The sequence below is a fragment of the Penaeus chinensis genome, chromosome 41 (genome assembly GCF_019202785.1).
Source record: "Penaeus chinensis breed Huanghai No. 1 chromosome 41, ASM1920278v2, whole genome shotgun sequence".
Taxonomy (NCBI): domain Eukaryota; kingdom Metazoa; phylum Arthropoda; class Malacostraca; order Decapoda; family Penaeidae; genus Penaeus; species Penaeus chinensis.
This window is the reverse complement of record NC_061859.1, coordinates 5288443-5298442: the sequence shown is the minus strand read 5'-3', so window position 1 is coordinate 5298442 and position 10000 is coordinate 5288443. Positions and strand designations below refer to the sequence as shown.

The window sequence follows — 10000 nt, the reverse complement described above, 5'->3', positions numbered from 1 at the left end:
CCGCTGGCTGACAGAGGCCTTAGTGTGTGTGTGTGTAGTGTATCTATAGTGAGGGGAAGGAAGGAACTGCAAGGCGCACTATATAACGGGGTGGTGGTTGGTGCTACTTGTTGTGGTAGGATGTGGTAACGGTGTGGAATAATGAAGCTGCTGGTCTGGGAAGGATTGTAATGATAGCACGATAGCGTGGTATTATTATGTTAAAGAAATGTGTCCCAGAGAGAGGAATGATGAGTTTCAATACTTTAAGAACCTGACTGAGATTATGTAGAAATATATATGATGGTCTAATACTACTGTCCTCCGATTCTAGTGTGTTAAAAGTTGACAGACTCATCGGTCCTTGCTGGGAAGGGGTGTAATGTTCACTGTCAACCGCACACATTAATAATCTACATTAGTAATGTTATAACATTATAACTTATAACATCGTACCGTACTACCTTGTGACAGTAAATAGTATAACTGCACTTATATATATATATATATATATATATATATATATATAACAGCAGATTTTAACAATACCATTAATAGTCATATTGAAATATATGGGAATTTAGCATATTCCAATTCGTATATTTTCTACTTACAATGCTCCTGACACCACCGTTGTCTCCAATAACTAACAAAATATACCGTCATCTTCGAACAACCCCATGAATGATTCACAAGAATATTGTTGTTTAAACCTCAGCCGCTGTTTCCTCAGTCACCTTCTGGGGATTTCCCGTCACATACTCAACTGCCATGAAATGAGTCAGCTTAGATATCCATTTGGAAAGAAGTGAATTCGAATGAATAATTGATACAAGATGAGGTGAATCACTGACAAGTTTTCGAGTTTGCAGTTTTCGTTAGTGAAGAGTCAACTGAAATGGTTGTGAAACCGAAACTAATCATTCATCACGCTTTGTAATGTGATTCATTCTCATTCATTCCGTTTATCGTGATCTCGTTAACCACACTTCCGTTCAGTCACAATTTTATTTTATAGTACGTGTCAGAAGAATAATGTCAGAGTGCAAGAATTGTGGCAATATGTTTAGTGGCGCTTCGGTCTATTGGTATGATAATAATAATCACATATAAATCCTTATTTCTTGAAAATAAAATAAAATCATCAGTACAGTATTAGTACAAGGTCTGTAAGAACGTCTTTTATTTCAGAATACAGTTCAACATTGTTAGGATCAATTCATGATAACTTTTCACCCCTAGAAATACAGTTAAGTATATATATCAATGATTGTAAAGCGAATCTGTTATGTTTAACTACCATTGCTATATTTAACCAATGCAAAGAAACGTTTAAGACTCTCCAGTTATAATCAATACATGCTCGAAAAGGTATTACTGAATGAGGGTAATGAATTCCTAAAAAGGATGGACTGATGTGCTCTTTCAACAAAGTACCCACGGAAAAATATTATCTTACCTACTGCCTGGAATATATAAATACATAACAGCTAATATATGTGGATATTTTACTTGCAGCTCCATGGCTTATTAGAGTCATCTGTTAAAGCAGGATTCTAAACGTTGGAAAGCTCAGAAAACGCTCGTAGCTGCTTGGTGATATTTAGTGGAGAAACTTACTGTGAGGCTTAACGACAGGAAGACTTCTATAAAAAGAACAATGAAACGTGGATATACATGAAACTGATATATATTTTTTTGGTTTCTCGTGAAAACATGTCACTACAGATGATACTGCAGTAAATAACACTAAAAATACAACACACCAAGTAAGTGAAGCTAATACTAGCTCGAAAAAACAAATCAAGTGAAAAGAATCAGAATGAAGCAAATGGGGACGACCACACCAGCGAGGGCGTTCCTTGGGCTCCTCCTCGTCCTTCTGTGGGCGCGCCTCGGCCTTGCTGTGAGTAGGGCGCTGTGTATATTAATGCATGTCAAGGTGCAAGTTTTAAGGTGTTTTAGACGTTACTCTTTGTTGTACTTGGTTTCTAAATGATGATGATGATGATTATATATACACACACACACACACACACACATACACACACACACACACACACACATACACACACACACACACACACACACACACACACACACACACACACACACACACACACATATATATATGTATATATATACACACACACAGACATATATATACTTACATATATATATATATATATATACACATATACGTATGTATGTATATCTACAGTATATATACACATGTGCATACGTATATATGCGTTGTATTTACGTATATATATAAAGCCCACACACACAAGTCTTTCCAAGCCTCTTCTCCCCCCCCAGATCTACCACCCCGACGCGACGAATCCCCCGAAGGTGAAGCAGCGCGTGGACTTCAAGCCCCTCCCAGGCACTGCAGAAGACGCTGACACTCGCCCTCCTGTCAGGGTGTTCAGCGGCCGCCGTCGAGGACCTTCCGTGGATCGCCCTGGTACGTCTGGGTACCTTTTTAGAGTCACGGATCCCCTTAAGAATCTGATGAAGACTATGGACACCCTTCCACAGGAATCTTCACATAAACACAACTTTGTATGCAGTGTGTATAATGTACCATATTGATGTATGCGTGTGTGTGTGTGTGTGTGTGTGTATGTGAGAGAGAGAGAGAGAGAGAGAGAGAGAGAGAGAGAGAGAGAGAGAGAGAGAGAGAGAGAGAGAGAGAGAGAGAGAGAGAGAGAGAGAGAGAGAGAGAGTTACACAAGGCCCCATTAAACTTTAAAGGAAACAATCTAAAAAAGACACTAATATACTATAAATTTTTACCTGATTCTCACGGACCTCCTGAATCCCATTCATGGACCCCAGGTTAAGAACTCCAAGGATGGAGGGATAGGGAAGAGGGAAGGGGGATAGGGGGAGCAGTGGGAGTTTCTGGGTTATTCTTTGTGTTTATATGTGATGGTGTGTGACGAGTGTAACACATGAGTGAATGTACTCGTATAACCACCCACGTACACAAACACATACCCATAAGGAAACAAACAAACAAAACGGACACATATACATAAGGAAGCAAATAAACAAACACACATACGAGCACACACAGACAAACACAAGCACAAACAAAGACACACAAACACCCAAGCAAACAAGCCCCCACTCCCTTACACACAAACATACAAACGTACACACAAACAATTAAACAAACACTCCCCACCCACACATACACACACTTCAGACACACGAACATACATAACAGTATCTCATCTGTGGGTGCTTAAAATTCCCGGATGTGCGAACGCATTTTTTTCCCAGCTATTAGAACTCGAATGACCTTGACTCGAATATTTTAAAAAAACTACTTTATTCCACCTGTCATTTTATCATTATCATTATTGTTACTGTCGTTATCACTATCATTATCACTATCAATGTAAATATTACTATTTTTATCATTATAATTATCATTATTATTATTATTATTATTATTATTATTATTATTATTATTATTATTATTATTATTATTATTATTATTATTATCATCATCATCATTATTATTACTATTATTACTATCATCATTATCATCATTGTTATTATTATTATTGTTATCACCCTTATCGTTATTATCATCAGTATTAGTAACAGTAGTACTAGTATTCATGTCAAAGAAAGGACCATATAAATAGATAAAAAAATAATATATATATATAAATATATGAATATATAGATAAACAGATAAATAAATGGTTAATACTTCGAAAAATAAAAGGCCATATTGCACATGAATAAATAAAGAAACAAAGGAAAATAAAAAAGGGCAATACAAAATATGTATGAATATATTACACGCCTCCGACCAGCGTTGACAGATATCCCTGGCTTGTCGAGGTCACAGGAACATTTGTGAAGGGTGATTGCCAGGCTAGGTAATAACATGATGGATTAAAACGCAATTTTGCTGTGTTATGTGTTTATTTGTTTTTGATGTGTGCTTGTGTGTATCTCTCTATCTATCTGTATGTTTGTCTGTCGATTTTAGTCTATCTATTTTTCTTTCTTATTTGTCTATGTCTATTTTTATCTATTTATATATATCTATGTTTATATCTGTGTATTTATCAGTCTATCTATCTATCTGTCTATTAGGCTTATGTATGTGTACATGCGTGAGTGCACATTTACACGTATGTATACACAAATATACATGAATAGACTTTAGAGGAAAAAATAGACACACAAGCAAACACATCCATTTGCAGAACTAAACACAACCGGCTTTGAATTCCCACAGCCACGTCTCGGCGCAATTTCGCGAGACCAGACGCGAGAGGGGAGGAGGAGGGGGAGGAGGAGGGGAAAGGGGAGGTAGCCAGGTCGTCTTCGCAGCACAACTCGGGTCCTCCCCCTCCACCCCCTCGTCGTGCTCCTCCCCCACCAGGCCCCCCCACCTGCCCCTCCCCCAACGGCCTCTTCCCTCATCCTCAGGTTAGGTGAACCATTTTGAATGTCGAAGCGTTCAGTGATGGGATTGTGAATGTGATATATATAATCGGGAATTATAAATATAGAGTGGAAAATAATTTGTGAATAAAAAAATATATATATATATATGTGTAAGTATTAAAGCTATTAGTTTTTTTTTTTTTTTTTTTTTTTTTTTTTTTTTTTTTTTTTTTTTAAAGATTATACACATTACAACTACTGCTAATAATCATCTGACAATAATCTATTTAACTAAGGACTGTTCAAAATACCTAAACTGCGCTGGAGGACGAGCTTTTGAGCAGGCGTGCGGTCCGGGCACGGTGTTCAACCCGGCCATCAGCGCCTGCGACTGGCCTTCTGCAGTAGACTGTTCTCGCCTTCAGGCCACCACGCCACAGCCGTCTTCTGTGACTATATTCTTGGGGAAGGTGAGTAGGGGGTGAGAGGGAACGGGAGAGGGAATGAGAGGGAGAGGGAGGGAGAGGGGGATGGGAGGGAGGGGGAGGGGGAGAAGGGAAGGGATGGGAAAGAAAGGGAGGGGGAGGGGAATGGGAGGGAAGAGAGGGGAATGGGAGGGAGGGGCGAGGGAGAAAGGATGCGGATGGGAGGGAAAGGGAGGAGGAGGAGGAGGGAGAGAGTGTGGAATGGGAATAAGAAGGGTGTAGGAAGGGGGAAGGAATGGGAGGGGAAGGGAGGGGGAGAGCTAATGGGAGGGGGAGGGAGGAAAAGGAGAGAGAGAATGGGAGGGAGACGGAGAGAGAGAGAAAAAGGAAGAGATTTTCAAAGGAAATAAATTAATGGGCGAGGAAAGAGAGGAAATGAAGAAAATGATAGGGATCGACATGCCATTTATCAAAGGAAGTGTAGAGAAGGAGGGAGAGGAGGAGGGGGTGGGAGAGGGAGGAGAGGGAGAGGGAGAAAGGAGAGAGGTAAAGAGAGATAAGGAAGATAAGAAGGGAGAGAGAAAGAAAGGGAACCTGGCATACCATTGCATCGCAGCCAACTTTTGTGACTATATTCTTGAAGGAGGTAAGCGAAGGGAAAAGAAAAGGAAGGGTGAGAGGGAGAGGGAATGTGAGCGGGGGACGGAGGGAGACGGAGGAAGAGAAAGGAGAAGAGGAAAGGAGAGGTGAGGGGAAGAGGCGAGGTGAATGGGAGAAGGAGGGAGAAGGAGGGAGAGAGAGTGGAAAGAAGGAGGTTTATGATGTGGTGTCAAAACAAACAATCAAAACAAATATTAATGGACACATACACCAATTATAATAATATCTAACATTTCAACCTCTTCATCTATCACCCTAGGTAACAGAAACAGCAAGGAGCGCCGTTGGTTCAGTGGTTGGCATCGTAAACAAGGTCGTTGGCAATGAAAACGTGGACAGTCTGCTTGAGAAAGTAAGGTCATTCGAACAATCGCGGTGTTCTTAGTTGTGAATCTGTGATGTTGAAGAAGCTCTGTTTCTTAATGATGACTGTGTATTTACCTTATTATCTCTTCTTTAAAATGACATTGCATACACGCACACACAAATACAGATACAGACACAGACATCGACAGAGACATAGACTTACGCAGCCACACAAGAACGCTCGGACACACACACACACACACACACACACACACACACACACACACACACACACACACACACCCACACACACACACACAAACACACACACACACACACACACACACACACACACACACACACACACACACCCTATCTGCCGTGCTCCTCTGCAAATTCTTCACTCCGATCGTTACCTAATGAAATCAGCAAGGAAAAGAAATCTGGCAAAAGTAGATGATTTAGTACCGTTTCTACTCAGTTACTTATTGCATTCTTCTCCCAAAGCCAATTACATTATTTGCCTTTATTATTACCGTTATTACCGTAATGCCAGGCGCTTCCCCCCCTTTTCTGACTCAATCCCATTACTCATCATGGCTATTACTGCTATTACTATAATTTCTCTCGCTCCCTATCCCTTTTCAGACTTCCCATTAATATTGTTTTTTTCTTCTTGTTTTAACTTCTCTTAAAACAATCGGTATAACCACATCTCCTTTGTGGTTATGAGAAAACGTAAAACCAAAAAAAACGTGATTTTAATCTGTGAATTTAAGGAATAAACATTTATTATGTTGTGGATAAACAGACAGTACACACTCACACACACACACACACACACACACACACACACACACACACACACACACACACATACACACACACACACACACACACACACACTTTGGTCAAACTTATTCATATTTCTTCAAAGCTCTTGGCATATCTTAATTTAATATTCAGCCTGTACCATGTGCATTTAAAGACCGAGAAATGGATAACAAAAAAGTTTGTTGCATTTAATTGAAATATAATTGCTTTAAGTTGGGCCAAAATTTTAAATCTCATTTCAGTATTTTGATATTTGGATATATATATATCCTGATTTTGAGTTTCTTTAGATATAAACATGGTTAAGATATTGATAATGTGAATACTGATGTTCATAAGTCAGTGTCATGCATATAATATATGATTAACTGGATGGCATCAACAGTCATACACTAATTTCGGGTTTGAGAATAATATAAAATAAAATAATATAAAATAAAATAAAATAAGAACAGTGGAATTGTTCGTAGATTTAATGCTTAGTCTTACATGAATATCAGTAACGGTGAATGACGTTACCTATGACATTAAAGTAAATTTTATATAACGATCATAATAATTATGGAAATTATGTGCAGGCAAAGGTCACGTTAATGCACTTGCCTTTTAAAGAAGGACTCTCAAGCAATTGCCGATTACGTCACTTAAAGCAATCAACAAGTCTGACTGACGTTAATGATGAACGGTGGGAAGGAATGTCACTTTTTGATAGATCCTGCATGTAATGGTTGGATTCTAATCTGGAATGCATTTGTGGATGTCTATATCTCTCTTAATCTAAATGTTCTGTTAAAAAACGCTTGTATAAAAGACGCACATAAACTCAGACACATGCACTCACACACGCACGCACGCACACCCACACATGCACTCACGCACGCACGCACGCACACTCACTCACACACGCACGCCAACGATGAGTCATCTGCCTTTCTTGGCACCATAATTTACACTTATTACTGTTATTATAATAATTATCATCATTCTCACTTTCATTTTATTTATCTTTATTAACATTATTATCTTCATTACGGCACTGGTCATTTATTCCGGTGTTCTTACATTATCGATATGCAGTCTTTTGCGAACCTTACACGCATCGTTTCCTCATATCGGATCTCCATAATTTCTAACGCCTATTTATCATCTATTACGGCATCTATTACATACATTTACCATCTTTTACGTCATCTACTGTCCTCCATTACTCCCATTATACTAGCTCTCCTTTACCAGTCACCTCCTCTCCCCCATTATCATTATATGCTTTGTCTCCTTCTACAGGTAGACTGGACGTACCGACGCACGAAAGACAAAGGGAAACGACTCCTGAACAAACTGGGTCTTAGTGATTCCAAAACGCTGTGTCTCGGTCCAGATGGTCTCTATCCCTACCCAAAGGCGAGTAAATATTTGTTAATGGTTGCTCTTATATTGTGTATTGTTCAAGGTACGATATTTGTTACATGTGTATTTGTTTAAGACTTGTTGAAAGTATTGTTACTATAGGAATTATGAGGATAAGTTTTATAATAGTTACCCAAATAATGTAATAAAAAATGGAGTGTTTGCTGATATCATAGAAAACTGTATGAAATTGTTTTATGGGTAACTATAACATTTTTCATTATCTCGCTATAACGTATCAGACCTTATGAATTTAGTATTATATAGATTAATTGGATTAGTTACATATCCCTTATATTTAATAATCATTCCAAATCATGCTCAATTAGCAAACTACCCATTAATATAATCAATAACGTTCAGCTTGTCAAAACATTCCCTTGTCCATTGACAAATTTCGAACCAGATTATAACCTCTTTCAAAAAAATAGATATATACCACCAATTTCAAAATTTTATAAAACGCCATTCTAGGACTGTTCCAAGTTTGTTAACTGCTGGCGCGGACGTCCCAACCTCCAGCGATGCGCACCAGGAACTCTCTTCAATGCGGCCAAAAGCGTGTGCGACCATCCCCACCAGACGGTGTGTCCACGCAGCCGTGTGGCCCCAAGTATGTGCGGCAATTTTTGAGTTTCTTTTGGTGGAAGACTGCCATCTCACTGTGCTGATATTGTTTAGAGATGTATGTTTATTTTTATATTTGCCAGTCTGGTTATCTATCCATCTATCTGGTTATTACCTTATCTGTCTATCTATCTTTCTATCGATCTGTCCGTCTATCTACCTGTCTAAATGTTTATTTGTCTATATATCTGCCTGTATGTATGTCTATCTATCTACCTATATACTTTACTATCCATCTATCATTCAATCCATCATCCTTTCCATCTATCTACCTTCCAAGCTCTCATTCTATCCATCTATCTATCTATCCAACCATCTTCATAGAAAATTAAATCCTTCGCAACAGGCGCCGAGAGCGTGTCGTACGTCGTGGCGCCTCCCTCGGGCCAGAAGATCAGACTCCGGGGCAGCGACGCTCCCTGGGCAGGATATGTTCAGGTGAAACTCGGCACTCTGACCTTTAACCTCCAGTGCTGGTGTAGCAAGACTTGTCATATTGACGAGTCTGTTTTGCTGTTTTGTCACAGGCCTGTCGTATTAATGATTTAAAACAAAACTTGTGTTATATTGATGAGTCTGTATATTTGCCGTTCTCTGTTTCAAACTTGTTAAGGATCTAAAGATCTCTGTTACTAACTTTATGTGTCGTTTTCTATTACAAACTCGCAATTCTCTGTTACAAACCCGTCATATCAAGGAGTATATTTGCCACTCTCTGTTTTTTTGTTGTTTTCTGTTACAGTGCATGAAAGATGGCTTTGAATGAAACCTGTTGACTGCATTTCTCCACAGATCGAAGCTGAAGGCCAGTGGTGGCTTGTTACGGACTCGCAATGGACGCTCAGTGATGCCAGCGTTGTTTGCCGGAGTCTGGGGTTCACGAGGTAAGATGAGAGATAGATAGAGAGATAGATAGACAGGCAGGCAAGTAGACAGGCAGGCAGGCAGGCTGGCAGGCAGGCAGGCAGGCAGGCAGGCAGGCAGGCAGGCAGGCAGGCAGGCAGGCAGGCAGGCAGGCAGGCAGGCAGGCAGGCAGGCAGGCAGGCAGGCAGGCAGGCAGGCAGGCAGGCTGACAGATAGACAGACAGACAGACAGACAGACAGGCAGGCAGACAGACAGACAGACAGACATACAGACAGACAGAAAGACAGACAAACAGACAGACAGATAAAGAAACACCCTTCGCGATAGAGAAAGGAGTTTAAGTACCACAAAAAGAGCGACAAAAACAGTAAGTGAATGAGTGATTGCATGAGTGAGGAAGAGAGATAGAGAGAGATAGAGAGATAGAGAGATATAGAGAGAGATGGAGCGAGATAAAGAGAAATAGAGATAGATAGAC

The 10000-nt window shown here is 39.7% G+C and overlaps 1 protein-coding gene across 5 annotated transcripts in view; it reads left to right on the top strand.

Annotated features, from left to right (window-relative positions):
- LOC125047652 (serine protease svh-1-like) overlaps positions 1-10000 on the top strand; it is a 36298-nt gene that overhangs the window by 194 nt on the left and 26104 nt on the right. The window contains exons 1-10 of one of the 5 annotated variants that reach the window (XM_047645980.1): positions 1-24; positions 1498-1885; positions 2299-2446; positions 4247-4440; positions 4695-4868; positions 5743-5835; positions 7908-8024; positions 8505-8643; positions 9004-9095; positions 9450-9541. The exon at positions 1-24 is cut by the window's left edge and continues 25 nt beyond it. In XM_047645980.1, the coding sequence (XP_047501936.1) occupies positions 1802-1885; positions 2299-2446; positions 4247-4440; positions 4695-4868; positions 5743-5835; positions 7908-8024; positions 8505-8643; positions 9004-9095; positions 9450-9541 (1133 nt within the window). In that variant the 5' untranslated portion in view covers positions 1-24; positions 1498-1801. Of the gene's footprint in view, positions 116-1497; positions 1886-2298; positions 2447-4246; positions 4441-4694; positions 4869-5742; positions 5836-7907; positions 8025-8504; positions 8644-9003; positions 9096-9449; positions 9542-10000 lie in introns of all 5 variants that reach the window. The other 4 variants (XM_047645981.1, XM_047645979.1, XM_047645982.1 and 1 more) reach the window with 4 other exon arrangements.